This window comes from Podarcis filfolensis (assembly GCF_964270895.1).
Source record: "Podarcis filfolensis genome assembly, chromosome: 6".
NCBI classification, from domain to species: domain Eukaryota; kingdom Metazoa; phylum Chordata; class Lepidosauria; order Squamata; family Lacertidae; genus Podarcis; species Podarcis filfolensis.
This window is the reverse complement of record NC_139609.1, coordinates 44,711,217-44,732,356: the sequence shown is the minus strand read 5'-3', so window position 1 is coordinate 44,732,356 and position 21,140 is coordinate 44,711,217. Positions and strand designations below refer to the sequence as shown.

The 21,140-nt window shown below is 41.7% G+C and overlaps 1 protein-coding gene across 1 annotated transcript in view; it reads right to left on the bottom strand.

Moving 5' to 3' along the window:
• The window catches only part of FAF1 (Fas associated factor 1), a 166,513-nt gene that overhangs the window by 140,496 nt on the left and 4,877 nt on the right, over positions 1-21,140 (bottom strand). The window contains exon 2 of the mRNA XM_083619586.1: positions 14,421-14,489. Within this exon, the coding sequence (XP_083475712.1) occupies positions 14,421-14,489 (69 nt within the window). The remainder of the gene's footprint in view (positions 1-14,420; positions 14,490-21,140) is intronic.

Below are 21,140 nucleotides of genomic sequence, written 5' to 3'. Positions count from 1 at the left end.
TTTTCCAGCTGTGCTCTAGGTTCAGTCCTTTAGTAAGAGGCCCCCAGATAATTCTGTCCAAAGTCACCATCCAATCAGAGTAAAAGTAGAGTCAGGACAGTATAATGAAAGCCAGTTTAACAGAGCGCTTAGAGTGTTCAGACTACAATTGGGAAGAACCAGCTACAAATCCCCACTTGTAGTGCAATCTTAACTATGTCTGGTCGGAAGTAAAGCCTACTGATATACAGTGGTACCTCTAGTTATTTACATAAATGGGGCTTACTCCTGGGAACATGAGGTTAGGAGAACAGCCTTAAGCCATGAAGCTTACTCACCAACTCTCTTCCTAACCAACTTCAAAGTATTTATTGTTTGTTTTTTTAAAAAAAAAAATATTTATTGAAATTTTACAGACAAGAGAATTACAGAATAAGAAAAGAAAAAGAAAAAGAAAAAGAAAAAATATACAAAAATGCAAAGAAAAATACAAAATACATGAGGAAATAAAAAACAATTAAAAAACAAATCAATCTTTTCGCATCTTATATTTCAATTACTTGTTTCCTGACCTCCTCACACCTCCCTTTTTTGTATTCCAATTCACATGGTTAATTCAGCAAATCCTTTCCCTCTTTGTATTTATCTTAATTCTATATCTTAATATATTATAACTTTATATTTTCATCTAATTATCAGTCCATTTTTACATATTCTTTTTAACCTTATTGCTAAAGCCACTTCATTTCAATCCAACATCATTTTAGCATTCATTAATTTTACAATGTTTCTGCAAATAGTCTTTAAACTTCTTCCAATCTTCTTCCACCAACTCTTCTCCCTGGTCTCGGATTCTGCCAGTCATTTCCGCCAATTCCATATAGTCTATCACTTTCATCTACCATTCTTCCAAGGTGGGTAGATCTTGTGTCTTCCAATACTTTGCGATGAGAATTCTTGCTGCTGTTGTTGCATACATAAAGAAAGTTCTGTCCTTCTTTGGCACCAATTGGCCAACCATGCCCAGGAGAAAGGCCTCTGGTTTCTTCAGGAAGGTATATTTAAATACCTTTTTCATTTCAGTATAGATCATCTCCCAGAAAGCCTTAATCCTTGGGCACGTCCACCAAAGGTGAAAGAATGTACCTTCATTTTCTTTACATTTCCAACACTTATTATCAGGCAAATGATATATTTTTGCAAGCTTGACTGGTGTCATGTACCACCTATATATCATTTTCATAATATTCTCTCTTAAGGCATTACATGCCGTAAATTTCATACCGGTGGTCCACAACTGTTCCCAGTCAGCAAACATAATGTTATGACCAATATCTTGTGCCCATTTAATCATTGCAGATTTAACCGCTTCATCCTGCGTGTTCCATTTTAACAGCAAGTTATACATTCTTGAAAGTATCTTAGTTTTGGGATCTAACAGTTCTGTTTCCAATTTTGATTTTTCCACCTGGAAGCCAATTTTTTTGTCCAAATTATAGGCCTCTCTTATTTGATAATAATGAAGCCAATCTCGCACTTTATCTTTTAATTTCTCAAAACTCTGCAATTTCAATTTCTCTGCCAAAGTATTGTTGTTTGGATCAAACGAAGGTGGACAGGCAGGGAATGGTGAGAACTATAGCCTAAAACATCTGGAGGGCACCAAGATGGGGAAGACTGACCAAGTGTGTTGATAAGTCTGCTGTGACAGACTATTAAGATTCTATTGGCAGGTACCATTATACTCCACCACAGATCTGTCATATATGAGGATAATAATACTGGACTACCTGGTAGGAATGCTGTAAGAATTACTCAAACGCTCAGAAAAAGCACCATATAGAATCTAAATGTAATAAAATTGTTATCTACTTTCCTTTATGTGAACTGCACATGCTAGAAATGCATCTTACATTCTTAATAGGACACATACATGCCATTTCCTTCTTATTTTTCCATTCACACCTTGTAAGTACAAGTAGAGAGATCTAACGCACTCTCCCTGGCCAACTGACCTCTTCCTAAAATATAAATTTAGTTCTGAGTTTAAGCAGTTCTTGCTAGGTTTAATATTAACTTCCAAAGGCTGGGTTTAATATTTAACTGCCAACAAATATGGTTTGTTTTTTAAAGAGATGTTTATGCAAAGTGCATGGAATGGCACTAAAATAATCACATACTTACTGCAATATGTGGGGCACTCCTAACAGTAGCGGCCCAGATTCATAACACTAAGGTTTATTAAGTTCAGCTGTAAAAACACAAGACTCTTTTTTTTGTGCTTAGCCACTGAAGGTACATAGATTGATTCTCCATAGAACATAAAAATCATTTCAAATGGCTCCACAGGAAATTAAAATATTGGCTACTAACTCCTGTCATCTTTAGTCAGAGTTACCAGTGATACCTTCCAGTTCAGGAGAAACCCTAGTGGGCAAGGCTTTCAGATAACTAGTGGTAGCTAGACTGTATCATATGCTTCCATGCTTCCTTATTCCCTACTCTCTCTGCCTAATAAATCACTATCTCTATTTTTGTCTGTGGAGGATGCAAGTTGCTTGAGTACATTCATCAGAATTTAGCTTCCTCAGAACATCCTATCAACTATTAAACCAGTTGAGGACAGGTCTAATGCAGAAATGAATGACTAAAGCATACAGAAAGCAGGGCAGAGCCTTCTGCAATGTGCCAAATTGCTGGGGTGGGGCAGTTCAAGCAGTGGTCTTTGGCTTGGAAATTGAGCCATGACAAGTACAGTCGTACCTTGGATCTTGAATGCCTTGGCTCCAGAACAAATCGGCTCCTGAACGATCGAAACCTGGATGTGAGTGTTCCGGTTTTCAAATGTTCTTTTGGAAGCCGAACGTCTGACGAGGCTTCCGATCAGAAGCCGCGCTTTGGTTTTTGAATGTTTTGGAAGTTGAACAGAATTCCGGAATGGGTTCCATTTGACTTCCAAGGTATGACTGTATTTTCATCTGTGAAATGTTATAGGAGGATACGTTGTAGAGTCCTTCCTGTTCATCAGTTGCAAGGCAAACAAATGTTCCAATATTGGTATTTGACTAAAAAAAAATTTACTATCTGGGCAGCTGGTTTCTAGTCAACTTTTTTTTATATAAAAACCTTGTAATTAACCTTAGGAAATGATGTCCACTTGTGCTTCCCAGACAAATGGGTAAAAGCAAATCATCATCCCCGGCAGCCCAGAGCAGCCAAAACAGTAGAGTATCTATTACTGTTAGCTTTACTCAGACTTCAAGGCTTAAAACATCAAAGTGTTCCAACTGCTAATGCAAAGTTACATACTCTTTTTTTTACCATGAAAATGACAACATTTGTTCCATTCAGACCAAAGCAAAGCAATGGCTGCACTGTTTTGAAATGCAGCGGCCTGTGCCACATATTTCAGAATCCTCTTCTATGTAAAAGGCCAATGTTCTTGAGAAATTAAAAAAATATATATTTAATGCTTCCAGAGCAAACATACATCACAATACAGTGGGTATTATTATCCAGCATTGGAGTTACAGATTTCTCCTTCATCTGCAGCCTTCATGCACTCCCAAATCTGCCCTGACGTTTCCCCAACACTCCAGAGCAGGCCTGGGGGGCATGTGGGAGGGAGAAGGGAAAGTCTCACGACACAAATGGAAGCAGATTCCACACCACTGGATACTCCCCAGTATGTTCCAAGATCCTTTTGCAAAATCTACCGTATTTTTCGCTCTATAGGACGTACTTCCCCCCTCCCCCCCAAAAAAATGAAGGGGAAGTGTATGTGCGTCCTATGGAGCAAATGCAGGCTTTTGCTGAAGCCTGGAGAGCGAGAGGTGTCGGTGCGCAGCGACCCCTCTAGATCTCCAGGCTTCAGGAAGCTATCCGCAAGCCTTGGGAGCCCGGAGGGAACTCCCGCCGGGCTCCGCGGGCTTGCGGATAGCTGCCTGCAGCCCGAAGCTGTTCTAGCTTTGGGATGTCTGCACAAAGTCTCCGCAGGGCGGCGAGGTGAAGGCACCCCGCCGCCCTGCAGAGGCTTGAAAGGCTGTTCCCGAAGCCAAAACAGCGAGACGGGGCACTGCGCAGCCCTCCGTCTAGCTGTTCTAGCTTTGGGATGACTGCGCAAAGCCTCCGCAGGGCGGTGGGGTGAAGACGGTGGGGTGAAAACATACCATTTGTGACCTGTGTAAGTGCCATGTCACACCAGTTACTCCCTCCGATTTTTACTCCCGAAGAAACTTGAGACGTACAGCCCAATTCTCACTGGGTTTACTTGTCACGAGCCCCACAGCACTGTCAGGCTTGGGCTTGGACTGGCAGCCCCAGAAAGAGAAGGAGAAAGAAACAGAGGTGAGAGATTAACTGTGTGGCCCTGGGTTGGAGTATGGGGGGATCCCACACCCTTAATGTCAGTCACCTTGGAAAAGGAAGCAGGGAAGATGGCTCTGACCTCTGAGGCTCTATAGAGCGGAGAGCCTCAATGGAGGCTGGGGAGGACTTTAATCAGTCAATGGAGATGAACAGGTGGTGTCTGAACAGGAAAGTGCAGCTTTGTCACCTAGAACCAGGAACTGCCTTCACAGGTGAGAGGAGACCCACTCACCCCCAACAGAATGTTCACTTGCAAGCTTGACATTCCCACAGTGTGAGAGAGTCTTGCAGGTGAGCAGACCATGCCTCATGGTTAAAGGTTTGGAGGGAGGGGTGGGAGAACCTGTTGCAACATCTTTGTTGCTTCCATCCAGTTCTGAACTTCTTGCCCTACTCTTGAATCATGACTCCTGAGCACTGTGTCTGCTGCTGACCCTGTACTTGCCTGAATAAAAATCTCTTTCTTACAAATAACAGCCTCTGCCTGTGTGTTTTGGGTGGGAGCCTGAACATTACTTGGAACTGTCCCACTGATTTCAATAGGACTTCATTTGAAGTAAATAGGCCTGTGATTGCAGCCTCAGCCTTACACCCAGATGCCAAGTGCTGTTGCAAAATCCATATAATGTTACAGGTCTGATGTGCAATAAACCCACACTACATCACTCCTATCCCAAGAACTAACAGTGCAATCCTATATGTGTCCTCTGAAAAGTAAAACTTATTGACTAGAAGGTTAATGAATTGCCACATAATTTTATCATTGAAAAGTACCATGTTTCTGTTGCTATAAGCTAAAACCTTTGAGAAAAGAGAGCTATTGGCTTGCAGGCAGCAATAATAATTTAGAATTTAAGCAAAGCTTTCATATATCCAGTTCACATGCTATGCTAAAGCTCATTCTTTGTTTACTGCTCATGGTTTCTGTGGTACGAGTCAAACCACAAACCCAGGTTCAGGTACAACATTAAGCCAAACCATGACTTAGCCATGGGTACAACAACAGCAACTGGATCGGGGGAGGAGTGTTGTGGCTGTGATCTTTGTTCCAGGGACCTGTACAATTGGTTGTTTGTGCTAAGCCATGGTTTGGCTTAGTGTTACATGCCAACTGGACCATTGTGTATGAGCGAAAACCACATTCCAAAAAGCTACTTATGACTATGAATTCTTTTTTTAAATCAGCCAAGCAACCCACCATAATTATTTTGTTTCTGATTTGAGGTTTTGAACATTAAAGGTTTTAACAATATTTAATATTAAAATTGGACTTTATATTTGTATATACTAAAGTATCAAAAGTTTCATAATCAAGATTAAACTTAGTACACCAAAAATATGAATTTGTGATGAGAAACGCTAAACGAGAAGGGGGAGGGATATTGGTTAGAGACTGCCAAGTATTTCTGTACTCTCAGGTGCTGCCTTTTGTGTGGACTGTGAATACAAAGAACTCTCTATTACAAGAAATAGAGTAGCTTCTTCATAAAAAGAAATTGACATTTATTAGCCTCGCTGCTCACTTGATGACTCTGCATTTCTGGTTGGCAGCTGTGCAAGGATAATAGAAGTCGAAAGAGCTCATTACTGCAGTAATGAAATTTCAACTACTATTTAGATAAGGTTGCACATGCTGCTTACATTACTTTCATAACGTTGACACCAAGCCTAACCAAACTCCTACCTCTGTTCTAATACTGTATATTGTAGGCCACATACTAACAGAATATGTGATTTAATGGCAAGAAAGAAGTTAGGTGGCAAAAATAAATGCTGCCGGCACCCTGATTGCATTATATTTTCCTAAGCACACCTTGGGGGAAAATTAAATAAAGCTGGAGATTCAAACATAACAAAAACAAAATTAGAAATGCATACTGATGCTTTAAGTCAGATCCAACAAGCAATACTAGGCACCTAGCATAGTGCACTTGTGAACGCTACTGATTTAGCAGTCCAATGTCTCCAGATTCTGACTGCAGGAAATAACCACACAATGCATTTCATAGTAATTCACTGATAAACACTTCACTTTGAGGACAGGGGAGTTACAGATATTGCCAGTTCTCAATGAGGTATTGGAATTGCCAACTTTTTCTGGCAAAGCAATTGCCTTTGCTAATTGCGGGTCAGGGGCCGTGGATTTAACGAGTGAATGAAATATCACAGCTGGAAAACAGAACAGTTTCATCTTCTGAATTTCTCTCTCATGTACCTATTAACAGTACAGAAACGCTATTAGAAAAAACGGTGATGCAATGACGACAGACATTATTACAAAACAGAAGCTCCCTGTTCAGAGTCAGTACTGTATATCCCCACTCCAGCTTCTGGGACAAAGAGGGGAAAGCAACTGTGTTCACAGCATTCTTACAAGGTTCTCCAGAGCCACCTGGTAGGCCATGTGGGGCATTTCTGATTTAAGAAAATTCATATGTTTTCAGGAAAGTGATTCAGGCCTCACCATGGGACTGAAACTGCCTTGGTCGCGCTGGTTGATGATCTCCGGCGAGCTAGGGACAAAGGTGATAGCTGTTTCCTAGTTCTGCTGGATCTCTCAGTGGCCTTTGACACCATCGACCATAACATCCTTCTGGACCGTCTAGAGGAGCTGGGAGCTGGGGGCACTGTTATACGGTGGTTCCGCTCCTTTCTCCTGGGCCGTGTCCAGAAAGTGGTGGTGGGGGATGAGTGTTCAGACCCCGGGGCTCTCACTTGTGGGGTGCCTCAGGGTTCCGTCCTCTCCCCCATGCTTTTTGATATCTATATGAAGCCGCTGGGAGAGATCATCAGAGGGTTTGGGTGGGTGTTCATCAGTATGCAGATGACACCCAGCTCTACCTCTCCTTTAAATCAGAACCAGTGAAGGCGGTGAAGGTCCTGTGTGAGTGCCTGGAGGCAGTTGGAGGATGGATGACGGCTAACAGATTGAGGTTGAATCCTGACAAGACAGAAGTACTGTTTTGGGGGGACAGGGGGCAGGCGGGTATGGGGGATTCCCTGGTCCTGAATGGGGTAACTGTGCCCCTGAAGGACCAGGTGCGCAGCCTGGGAGTCATTTTGGACTCACAGCTGTCCATGGAGGCACAGGTTAATTCTGTGTCCAGGGCAGCTGTCTACCAGCTCCACCTGGTACGCAGGCTGAGACCCTACCTGCCCCCACTCTTGCCAGAGTGGTGCATGCTCTAGTTATCTCCCACTTGGACTACTGCAACGCGCTCTACATGGGGCTACCTTTGAAGGTGACCCGGAAACTGCAATTAATCCAGAATGCGGCAGCTAGACTAGTGACTGGGAGTGGCCGCCGGGACCACATAACACCGGTTCTGAGAGATCTGCATTGGCTCCCAGTACATTTCCGAGCACAATTCAAAGTGTTGGTGCTGACCTTTAAAGCCCTAAACGGCCTCGGTCCTGTATACCTGAAGGAGCATCTCCACCCCAATCGTTCAGCCCGGACACTGAGATCCAGCGCCGAGGGCCTTATGGCGGTTCCCTCACTGCGAGAATTAAGGTTACAGGGAACCAGACAGAGGGCCTTCTCGGTAGTGGCGCCTGCCCTGTGGAACGCCCTCCCAGCAGATGTCAAGGCAATAAACAACTATTTTACTTTTAAAAGACAACTGAAGGCAGCCCTCTTTAGGGAAGTTTTTAATGTCTGATGCTGTACTGTTTTTAATATTCAGTTGGAAGCCACCCAGAGTGGCTGGGGAAACCCAGCCAGATGGGCAGGGTATAAATAATAAATTGTTGTTGTTGTTGTTGTTGTTGTTGTTGTTGTTGTTGTTGTTGTTGTTGTTGTTGTATCTTTTCCCAATAAAATTTATACAACAATGAGTAAGGCACCAATTCTGAACTGGTTTTTGAACGTTTAAGTAAAAAATGCAAAAGGCATAGGAGAGTTGTCTGCACTTCCTTTCAAATGTCCCCCAAAACAAAACAAAACCCTACATAATTGCCAAAGCGTACTTGCATGGCTAGCCAAGTCATAAACCATTTCACATAAAGACAGAGGAGATAGACCATACCTCACATAAAACTTGATGGACCTTATTACTAAGTGCTTTATGAGGACATCAAAACTTACGGTGTGACCTAGCAAGCTCTACATTCTAGCACTCGAAAGCTTCACAAAACAATATATACCGAAACTGGATTTCTTTATAGACTTGCCAAGTGCTATTTTTCTAGAAAAATAGGTGCCAGAACTCACCATGAACACCTCCCTTGTTCTCATATACAGTGGTACCTCGGGTGAAGTACTTAATTCATTCTGGAGGTCTGTTCTTAACCTGAAACTGTTCTTAACCTGAAGCACCACTTTAGCTAATGGGGCCTCCTACTGCTGCCGCACCGCCGGAGCACGATTTCTGTTCTCATCCTGAAGCAAAGTTCTTAACCCGAGGTAATATTTCTGGGTTAGCGGAGTCTGTAACCTGAAGCGTATGTAACCTGAAGCATATGTAACCCGAGGTACCACTGTAATAGTAATGCTGCCCACCTGAGAAATGCCGGAACCGAGTTCAGGCTGAAAAAAAGCCCTGGACTTGCCCCAAATGTTGGGAATTGTTTGCCCCTCTTCTTTCCTTGTAACAGCAAAACAAACACTCCAGAAAAGTTCATAAGCACATTTCAATCAACAAAGTCTGAATCAAGTAAAAACAATTAAAATCTGGAGCCTGTTTGAATTGTTCTCCAACCTTCCTTGGGAAACTGTGTTACCTGGTGGCTGGATGACTAGAGTGGAGAAGCAAAGACAACTTCACCTCACGTGTGTGCCTGTTTATTTTGTCCTTAAACACACAGGGCCACATTCCAAGAATATATAGCAACATTTTACATTTACAACCAGTTGTTATTATTATTAAACGTGTTTTTTTTTTGTAAATTCTGCTGCTTGAGTCCTTAAGAATTCTGGGGCTTGCCATATTCTCTTCTGCACCCCAAAAAGGCCAAGGGAAGCCTCTGGAAAGGCATTCAGCAAGACTGCAGCAGCTAAATTCAGAGGCCGACCATGTACAAGTGAAAGCACCTTACAAAATGGAGCAAGTCCATTGGATTCAAGCCTGTGACTATACAAATTAAGACTATAAGAGCCCTGCTTCTTAAATTCTGTAAGTTTCTAAAAGTGGATATATTTCTGAACTTGCATAATTTATTCCCATTTGATAGCAATGGAGAGGGCAAAATATTATGCGAAGGTTCACTCTAAAAATCCTGCCTAAACATTCCTTGCTGGCTTCTGAACTTTGACCAGCAACCCATATTCTGGAAAACCGATATTAATGGCTGTAAGGACTAGTGACTTGCTTTTTTCATTTTTAATAAAACAAATCTTTTCAAGTTGTTGATTTATCACTAACCATACCAAATTCTGCATCTGCATGGTATCATACAATGCACACAGGCCATGTCACAGAACATTAATATTCTTGTGGTTAGAGAGAAATATGAGTCTTGTCTCTTTCAATATGACTAACTGCTTTCAGTTTGCCCAAATTTCTTTTGTGTTTTCATCGACTCTAGACTGTCCTCTTCACAATATGAACTGTGTATTTTAAAAAGATGCCCGTTTTTATGTCTTGATACAGCAGAACTCCCATGATACAGAATTTGGGTATGTGAATTTCCTGTGTGTTCTTCTTCAAGGTCTACATTAACATGACTTCTAGCTAAGGTTGCCATGCATCCAGAATTTCCTGGACACAGCTGGGATTCGGTGGTGGTAAACAGGATCTGGGCAGAAATCTCTGAAATGTCCGGGAAAATCCGGACATATGGCAACCCATGTTGGTTGGTTTTGGCGAATTTCATTTAAAATGGCTCAAAAACTTCATTTTTAATGAGATTTTTTTGGGGGGGATGGCATATTAGTATTACAACAAATTTATCATATGTGTTTAAAGCGGACACAGTGTGCTGTAGTGGTTACAGTGCTGGAACTGGGAGAACAAGGTTCAAATCCTCGCTCGACCATAAAACCCACCATCGGCCAGTCACCTAACTTATCTCATAACGCTGTTGCAAGGATAAAATGGGGAGAGGAATAACCATGTACTTCGTTCTGAAACAGATTAAGCAGGACCTGGATGAAAACTGCAAGATATGCTACAAATGCACATCTGCAACCATATTGGCTGCAGAAGTAGAAGCCTGCTTCCATGTGTAGATTTCTCTTGCTGGATGAAGATGAGCATCTTTAGGGTGCCTGTTATGTCTAGTCCCTTGTAAATACCAGACTTCAGAAGTCACTTCCATGACTCACTGGACTGGTAGGTCAACCCAACCTTCTTCAAATTCTCTTAAGATATCAAATAGCCATACGCATCTGAGTGGAGAGATTATCCAGGTGAGAGATAAAAGTTAAAATTTGATCTGAGAATGCCATGGAGTGCTTTAGAGACACCTGGTCAAACTGTCTCTAGGAATGGGGGGAAATTAATTAAAAGCTTCCCTTTTGCTATGTGGATTTTCAGCCCTATGAATTTGTTCATTTTTTTTCTTTTTTTCAAAAATGAAAAAAGAACATTTTAAACAGTGGCTTCTTTATACGCAGGATTTATCTAACCTCTCTAATGTGCTAGTTTCTAAGAGGAGACCTCTCCATTTTTCCATTTTCAAAAGGAGTGAATATTATTATTAGGTTGTCCATAAAATTATTAAAGTTATGAAACTGAAGTATTATAAAAACAAGGCACAGAGCCGTTTCTGTCTTCTGATCCTTAGAAACAACATACAGGAGGAGCTGCAAGCCATCACATTAACAGGTGTGCTAAACCACTGACTTTACTGCAAAGACATGGTTGCTTTGAACCACTGCCAGCAAAAAGGATAAAGAAGTTAAATATAGCAGTAAAGCAGACATTTCAGCAAATGTTGAAATGTACGTTTTAGAGAATGTATGCTTAAAACCAGGATAATCATAACCATTTGCGGAGCTTCTACAATGAAACGATGTTCTTTGCAAATGGGTAGATGGAGGCTAAATTCACATTAATATGAAATAGCATTTACTTTTCTATCAGAGATAAATACAGTGAAAACAAATACAGCAGATCATATGAAAAGTGGCCAACATGCAGCCAGCAGGCTACCAAGGCCCCTTAGGGGACATTTTGTGTATCCTGGTGCTTTTTGATAAAATCCTGAAACTCTCTACTTTTTCTTAAGTATCTGCCCCTCATGGTTGTAAAAATGAGTTTGAAAACACAGAACAGTGACTTGCCAAAGACCACAAAAATGGAAAGCAAGTGAAAAGGATATAAAGTTGAGTATATTTTATGAGTTGCCTCACTATTTTGATCAAGTTTTAGCAATACCACAGCTTTCATTAACCTCCATTGACTTGAATAACCTGATAGCAAAAGGGAAACTTTTACTTACCAACATGGCAAGATCTTTTCACTAGAAAATGCTCTTAATTCCTAAAGCACAGAGTCAAACTGATCCAGACAATACTTTATTACAGGATTAACTGCACAAGTAAAAAACCAACAACTTTAAGTTGTACAACTCTCCCTGAGGCAGAAAAATAGTCCTTCCTACAAATAAAGTTAACCAGTTTGCAGTATGAAGCGTGCAAATTCAGTGTCAAGTATTTCTCAAACTGAGAATAACAAAGCCAAGAAGCACACACCTGAAATACTAGGGCGAAATGAAGAGCTACATCAGGGGTTCTCAAACTCCAGGGCACATTTGAGAAGATTGAGAATAACTGAAGCCCACTAGTCACAAAATGGCAGTGCAGGGGCAAAGACAGCCACAAAATGGTGGCAGATGGAGGTGGAGTTTGGCATGAACAGCTGACAACTAGTGCTTTTTTTTTTTTACTGATACTTAAACCCTCTTTGGAAATTAATAACTTTCCCATAGTAATTTCCTTGGGACTCTTGAGTTCCATAGTAGTGCTTTCCGCAGGTTCTGGAATTAGCTCTGAAATTATCATGACTCAACCTACCCATTTTAGGTAGAACTTGCTGATTCAGAGGATCTAACTGGAAATGGCTATTTATTTTCTATTCCCGCCCCCACATACGCCTCTCCAATAATTTTTAACCATTTCCTCTCACTTCATCTTCCCTTCTCCTTTCATACATGGACAGATAGTTTGGAAGGAGTGGAGAGGGTACAAGTTATTTCATCCATACTCCAATCTGCCCACTCAACCTCTTCTTCCTGTAACAATATCCCTTCTTCCTCTCAATTTCCAGCTGTTTTGGTTTCTTTAAATTATCTCTTTCTGCTTTTCTTCCATGTGTCCTCTAGCATTTTCCTTTCAAAAAAGGAAGATGTTCGCTTCTCTTCTTCCTCAACCCCTTAATCTACTGCCATCTTTATTCGGTGCCGCTTTCTCTCTCCTACTCACCCACCCTACATGGGCATGCAGTTGCACACACTGACAATCCAGATTCTGGCAGTTCCTCAGTGCCAGGTTTTTCTTCTAAGGGGGAGGAAGAAACTATCACCTTCAGTCAGCCAGGAGAGACCTCTTGAGTCAGGAAGAAGCCTGGGGTGTGGGAGTATGAATGAGAAAGGCCAAAAGGCATAGCAGCACCCCTGGGTGCATCTTCTCCTCCTCACCTTCAGACTGACCGTCCCCATCCCCATTTTCCTTCCTCACACTCAGATAGCTGTTGTGATCTCTGCTGTCCATTTCCTCTCTCCTGGCTCCTTTCCAACTTTGAATGCTCCAGGACTGGTCTCTAACTAACTCCTGCTCCCACGTGTACCTATACACTGCTCATGGTATAGCAGTTGGGAGCAGAATGTTCAAGTGAGGCGGCGTTGGGCAGGCTGCAGTGTTGAGCCCCTCTGGTGGTCCCATCACACTATCTGAGGAACACTGAAAAAGTTGCTACATCCTAATTCTATTGTGGGGGAAATACAACAAAAGTAGGTCACAAAATCAGTGCTCTTGAAAGGAAAAATTAAATACCTGATGCAGCAATTTACATGGGGCACAACAAGAGGAGAGGGAGGGAAGTTCTATTATATAAACTGAAACCCTTGAAACCCAGATCTACTTTGTTGGATACTGCCCTTAGCTTGGATCCAGCACAGAGCTAGCTGAACTTACTTTCCATTGAAATGGGTAGGAGTTAAGTATTTCTTGTATTGTTTTCAACAGAAACCTAAATCAGCTGTGTGGAGTCAATTCTTCTCCCTTTAATTTCATATATTTCTACTGTACATGTGTATGTTTTGCTATATTTCCAGTTTCTCAACAAAAGTTTAAAGAATACAGATCCTAATGCAGACCAGCTGGGCCTTTTCACCTTTATGATGCCACTGTAATGTGTGATGTGTTATACCCATTCACTGTTTCTCATTTTTTTTAACCTTACACTAACCCATGAAAATGCCTTCCCTTTATTGGAAAGGTAAGGTAGCTCTGAGACGTTCTGGTAAGGAATTTTGCAAAAGATTTGCTAGAACTTCAAATGCAAACAGGCGCTTACTGACCCTCTCAAAATGCTAACTTTTTACTCCTGCATTTGCCAAACAAATCATCCTTCACTATACGCCTGAAGAACCTGGTGTTAACATTAATCTGTTCAATCATAACCTCAGCCATTCTAGAAACTTTGCTTAAGGACCTGGGGGGGTCCTGCATATTGTAAGGGTCGCCAAGCAGATTCCATACCGCACTTGGTTGAGCTGCAGAGGGTCAGTACTGAGACTTGTATGAAAGCATGGTGTCATTCAATACCTGATCAAAACTAAATAAACACTACTCGTGGTTTACTATGAGGCACGCAGCATCAAAATTAGTAAGCAATACTGATGTCCACAGAGGGGGAGGGGCAAGGTAATGGCGAAGCTGACGTGGACCAAACATGCCAGCCACAGAATCACATTGATTCCACTAGGGTGTTTGCACCATGCACACCTCACCCCTCCCCTCTCTGACCCAGTTTACAGCAGCAACTCAGTCAGAAGGAGGTCAGGTAAGCAGCACAAACTACTGCACTGCTGGACAGATGCATGGTGATCATGAAATTAATAGCTGATTGGCAACAAGTTTTGTTCTGGCTCTCTTTCTTCCTATACGACCAGTAAAAAATAGTACTTACCACTAAATCCCAGTTATTTTGTTCAAGTAAGGTGATAGCTTCATCAATATTTTCTATACCAGTACATGCCTAAAATGAAAAAATAAATAAAACGGTTCAGCTGAAGAAATCTCTCATGTATTAACTCTTTAAACATTAAAATAAGACAGGGTTCACCAACTCAGCAACCACCATGACACCCATGAAAGCCTTGAAATTTCTATGAAATGAGCCAGCCTGGCTGCTCCAACTTATCACTGTTTTCAGGCAATGAATGAAGTCAGAGCTGTGACTGATAAGCAAGCTGGTTGGACACCAGGCAACAGGAATCCCTGGGACCCTAAACAGTTGCTGTCCCCCATCCCCCTTTAGTGCAATTTTTCTGTTTACGTCTCATTTTCTAGTCTTTGGGATCTCTTTAGCTTGTCCTTTCTTTTCCCCTAGCAACCAGGATGCATCTTTCCTATGGCGGGCTTGTCTAAGATCAGGAAGCTCCTAGATGTTATTTTCTGCAAATAGTACTACCCAATAAGTGACGGTGGAGGGCAAATTATGGCATCTGCAACTAAAAGAATCTCCAGTATTCATTTCTTAGATGTATACCCCATCTTTCTACATTAGGCATTCAAAGAGGCCAACAAAATTACAAGTGGATACAATAAAAAAGAATCATTATTAAGAAACAAACAGAAAATATCAGTTCTTTCCAACACTCTTAGGAAAACTATACTGAAAGAACCGGGCCTCCTGGATGGGAGAAGAGAAGAGAAGAAGAGTTTGGATTTGATATCCTGCTTTATCACTACCCTAAGGAGTCTCAAAGCGGCTAACAATCTCCTTTCCCTTCCTCCCCCACAACAAACACTCTGTGAGATAAGTGGGGCTGAGAGACTTCAGAGAAGTGTGACTAGCCCAAGGTCACCCAGTAGCTGCATGTGGAGGAGTGGAGATGCGAACCCAGTTCACCAGATTACGAGTCCACAGCTCTTAACCACTACACCACACCACACACAGAGGACATAGGATTAAGTTTTCTCCAACATTTTCCCATGTTTCCTCTGACTTGTTATGTGCATTTATGAAGCCCATAAAGCATAATTATCTGAAAGAAAAACATGGGAAGAAAATTTCAAATTACACTGACAGAGCAATTATATCAGGCTTCCTCAACCTCGGCCCTCCAGCATCCTGACCACTGGTCCTGCTAGCTAGGGATCATGGGAGTTGCAGGCCAAAAACATCTGGAGGGCCAAGGTTGAGAAAGCCTGAATTATATGAATGCTTACTAAGAAGTAAAGTTCCACTGCATTCAATGGGACTTTCTCTCATGTATGTGTGCACAGGATTAAAGCCTGAATATAGTTAGAAGCAAAAGGCGATCATTGCACTTCCCAACCACCTGCTCCTCCAGTATTTGTAAATGCATTATATTTTTTCAAAAAGCTCTTTCCAGCAACAACTTGCATTTCTTCTACTGAATAGCATTCAGAAGTGTGTTGGCAAAGAAACAGATGTTCATTACCCTTTAGTCGCTCTTCATTAACAACGAATCTTCATAAAACCGTATTTAAGAGTGCCGCTTATACTTGGTATTTATATTGCCGTTTGCAATGGAATTCTCATAACTCCCAACTGCAACTTTTCCATTAGAAAATAAGAAGCAGAAGCTGATTAAATAAAAACCAAGCACCATGCTGAACTGATGCTCTCCATATGCACATCCTCTTTGTAAGAGCAAGGGAAAATATTTTATAAAGAAGCAGAATTGCTTTGAATTAGTGTCTGTTATTCAGGGGGCACTCTTAAATGTATTCAAACCAGTTGCTTCATTAAAAAGAATCCTACAGCTATACCTCTGAAAGCTTCTATTTGAGGCTGTGTTCGCACTACTATTTCATCACAAATTTGCTCTTTGAGATGCTGCCACAATCATAATAGGTCTTTACCAGTGCAAAATTCAATAGGACAGTTCAAGTATCAGCTCTAGATGTCAAAAAAAGGAACACATCAAGACAGTGTAGAGCAGCCCTTCAGAGTGTCAGGAGCAAGAGCAGACTAACCTACCTGTGGTATTTGGGGACTGAAGGCGGTAGCTGAAGTTTCCATGCCATTAAACCTTCTCAGTGGACAATAAATACATCTCTGTGATGGAGTGAGGCTAACAGAACAATCCTAAGTGCAGGAAGCTATTGGAATGAACACCAATTTAAATTAAGCTGGCATAAAATACCCCTATTTCAAATTCGGTTCGGCAGCAGCACTGCTACTTCCAGCTGAGCTAACCCAAGTCTAACAGAGGGGAAACAAGCCTTTAAAATAGAGTTTGACTTATACCACCCTGAGTTCCAATAGGTTGCCAGGCATAGCTGTCAGCTTTCCCCTTTTCTTGCGAGGAATCCTATTCGGAATAAGGGAATTTCCCTTTTAAAAAGGGAAACGTTGACAGCTATGTTGCCAGGTCACAAGACTGAGCTAAAAGATGTCTCCCCTTACTCTGTCCTGCCACGCCACACCCCTTTTTGAGGAGTTCCACCAGTTTAAGACCCACTGGCTGAACCACACTGAGTGACTTAACGTTCGCATATCTCTGGCTGAGCTGGGATGAGGCAGTCACTTCAGCTCAGCCCAAACTCACTCCTTTGTGCATATCTGGGGTCTGGACTGCACTATAATATTACTCTTCCTCCAATATACAGGGGACCTAAGCACCTCAGGTGAGATAATCAAATCTTGCCCTTCCTGTTTTAGACTGAAAACACTTTTCTTTATAACACTGTATTCCTAATGTGCCGTGTTGTTTCTGTTGAAAGCATGGAAGAGGGTACAGCTTCCAGAGTACAGTAGTAAGGAATTAATATGGAATATTATTTAGGTAAATATATGAAAGGAATGCTGATTTTGTATGTTATGGATCAATGCAAGATTTTTCTTTTAAAATAAAAATGAATAAAAAGAACATTTTCAAAAGAAGTTTGAAATACTGCATTAAGTGATTCTTGGTGTTTTGACATCCCACTTAACCTGGGCAATGTAGAGAAAGAGGACTGGAGTCAGCTTTTCATTCAACCTGGTCTTCCTATAGAATATAGTATCTGATTAGTGATTAATTCTTAATGAATGATTTAAGGGAGCAATACTCCCCATAAATGGAAGGGGCTGGAGAAATGGGTTCTTTTCAAGCACACTGCCCTTACTTAACATATTAATATTTTTTAAAGTAGATTCGGCCACTTTCTCAGCAACCTATACTCATGCCGTGTAGCACAATAACGCCGCCTAAAATTTGTCACATGAAATATAGGCAGAACTGAAGCAAGCATAGTCTGGTTTACAGGAATACTCTCCAGTCCTATTTGGGTGACAGAAATGCCACCAAGTTAGCACTGTCATTCGGCTATCGGTTTGGAAGGAAAATTTCAAAGGTTGTGATGTATCATGAGAAGACAACCAAAGTGCCTCTTACTAGATGTGAAGATAGTAAGGTTGAGAGGTTGAGAGGAATGCAAGGTGCTGCTGCAGTGGGCAGCATTCTTTTCACAACAATAACAATTCATCAACTGCTCCTGCAGAGTCATTAAATCCCATACAAAGGAAAGGGAACCCCTACTTTCCTAAAGTCACAGCTAACTGTGTCAACACAGTCAAGAAATAATGATAATAAAAGCGGAGAAGGAAGCTTCCAGCTAAACTTCTGCTTTGGTGAACTCTTTGCCCTAAATACCAATCTTTGCACTGGTTTTAGGAGAGTAGCTGTGGTAATCTGTTGCCAGAAACAAACAATTCTTATCTCCTTAACAACACTGATTGTGGCATGAACCTCTGTAGACAAGCATCTACTACACGACATCACATGTGGTATGGGAACAGGCATACCATCACATTTGCTGCAATTTAGCAAGGAAGCTTTAGGGCTCAGCCAGAAACAAAAGTTTTGTTCTCTCCCTCATTAGTATTATTTAAAAACAACAACTGATTTTTGAGTTTATTCATACATGCATATAATATTGTTGGCTCTATGGTAGCCATGTGTCTTACTTTACAGAGGACTGTCCTCTGTTTGAAGGTGTCCTCTATTCAAAGGGCTGGCTGGTCCTAATCTGGTTTAAAGATAAAGAACCATCGGGAAGCAGAGCAGGAGCCTTAAAGCTGCTCATCAAGAGTTAGTAGACACCTAGAAAGCAGAAGAAACAGAGGCCATCTGATTGCAGTCTTCTGCACCATGATGAAATGTACTTCTGTGCAGGTATGCATTTCGTGCTAATCCATGTCCTCTTTGAGGGGGCAATACATTTATTCCTTATTCTTTTTCTTTTTGGGGGCGACATGCAAATAGCCACCCTAATTGGAACTGTCCATGAAACATACACAACACACCATTGCTACCATTTTTAATGCGGTGGTGGTGGCCTCTGAAACCCTGAAGAGCCTGAAACAAACAAATTTAAAGAACAGCCTTTGCCTCTAGGAGATTGCTCAATATCTAAACTCAGCTGAGTCAACCTTCAGTAAACCTTTGCCCATATGAAACTGCAACGAATGGGGACAAGAAAGAGGCAGGTGTGCCTAAGCTACAGAATTAATTCCCAACATGACATCTTCTAACTCCTTCCTTGGTGCACATGCATTGGCCATGCCCCATATGACATGTGACTGGGACCAATGTGAAGCTGGTTCTACACACAGAAATGCATGCATGTAACCCTCTGCTCTCATGGTGATTGTGTGTTGCCCAGAGGGCAGACTAATGGTGATCGTGTGTTGCCCAGAGAGCAGAGCTAATGCACACATCAGCATCTAAATGGAGCTAGCCTATTCATGCATAAGAGGCCCATCACATGTTCATTCTGACCATCTAAAGAAGAGGGCTACAGTTAGCGAAGAAGGCAATGCATAGTCAATTGATCTAAGGGGCCACTAGCCTTTGGAGGCCTGTGAGCACATTTCAGATTTTAGGGAAGTGGCCCATCCCCTCCACTGTGCCACTCCACTTCCAGGTAGACAGGGAATATGTACACATCTTTGGGTAAACAGTCAGATCCAGCAGAATGAAAATGGATCCTGTTCAAGGGGGGGGAGACCCTCCCCCCAAAAATAATTTCAACTTAAAGCTTATAGTGGTACATATAACACAATTTTTAAAAAGCAAAAAAGAGATCTGGTGCTTACCAACACCACAGAAAACAATGATCTAAGACAAGAATCATCAAATGGTTTTTTACACAGGATGACAACAAAGCCACCAACATATCACAGAACACACTTGTGGACATAGGAAAGACATCCATGTACCTGCTTTACTTCTTAAAGCAGCACACAGTTAAGCTATGGAACTCTGTAACACAGGAGGCAATGAAGGCCACCAACTTAGATGGCTTTAAAAGACAACTGGACAAATTTGAGGAGGAGAAAGCTATTGATGACTACTAGCCATGGGGGTTATGCTCTGCTTCCACAATGCTCCACAATGGTATTCAGTAATGCTTCTGAATACCAATTGATGGAGACAACAGGAGTGGAGACTGCTCTTGTGCTCAGATCCTGCTTAAGGAGCTCGGGTTGGCCACTATGGTTGGCCGCTATGAGAACAGCATGGGCTACTGGGATGATCCAGCAGGCTTTACTTATGTTTGAAGTAGACCAATGTTCCTTTACATCAAGGGTGGGAAACCTCTGGGCCTATATATCCTGTCCTGCTCTTGAAAATCTCCATTGAACACGTGCCTCTCCCCAAGCGATAGCCCCTCTCTCCAAGGCAAGCTACAGCTGTCTCTGGGCCCTTCTCCACACACATCTTTGAATGCTTTTACAAGGCCAGAATGTGACCTTGAACTATAATGCCTCTTTCTTGCCTGGATGGTGTGTACAGAAGCCTCTGACTTTTGCATGGCTGGAATATACCTTTTACAAAGGTAAAAGTCACATCTCCTGTTTTGCCCACTTCTGCCTCTGGCCCCACACACCACTTGAACAGAGCCCTTCAGAGGTAACCCATAAGAGAACACAACATTAGGGCAGGCTAACTCCTGTTTTACAGTAACCATATTTTGGCAAGATTCAGTATTAGAGAAATCTTATTAGAGACATATTAGAGAATTTAGCTCATACAGAAATTAAACTGCTGAGAGTCAATGTTGTACTGCGACTGATAAAAGTGCATTTCTTTAAATTAAAAAGTGTGGTTGCTTTTTTTTTATGTGAGGTTCCACACAGCTGCAGTTCATCTAAGTTCACCCCAAGAGCTCCCCTACAAAAACTGGGACAAACAGTGAACCAGAAAAGTACTTGCAGTAACCAGGGAGAAGCAGAACCAGCCATTTGTTTAATCTCACTTGAACCTCCTGACTTCCTACACCAAACTGGTAAATAGGAGTTTCTCAGCCTCTTACCATAATGCCATCCATCCTTGCTCCAGTTTAGTGTCAGAAACCATATATTCAGACTGCCATTGCCATACCAAGGATGGTGACAATGTTGGCTTTCCTAGCAAGCATCTCTTAGACCAAGCCAGACCTGTTCCCTCCAAATATACAAAACTAGAGGTGCAGCACATACTCAGAAAATGCCAGAAAAAGAGATTATAATGAAATGCACCATTTACAAAGCTATGCTAAATAAAGCAATACTGGATTATTAATCTACCTTAATTTTATCCAAGTCTTTGTTTTGATATTCCCTATATAAAGCAGACACCCATGTCAAAGTGTCATTGAATTACAAATAATGTTTGGCACTCACTGTGAA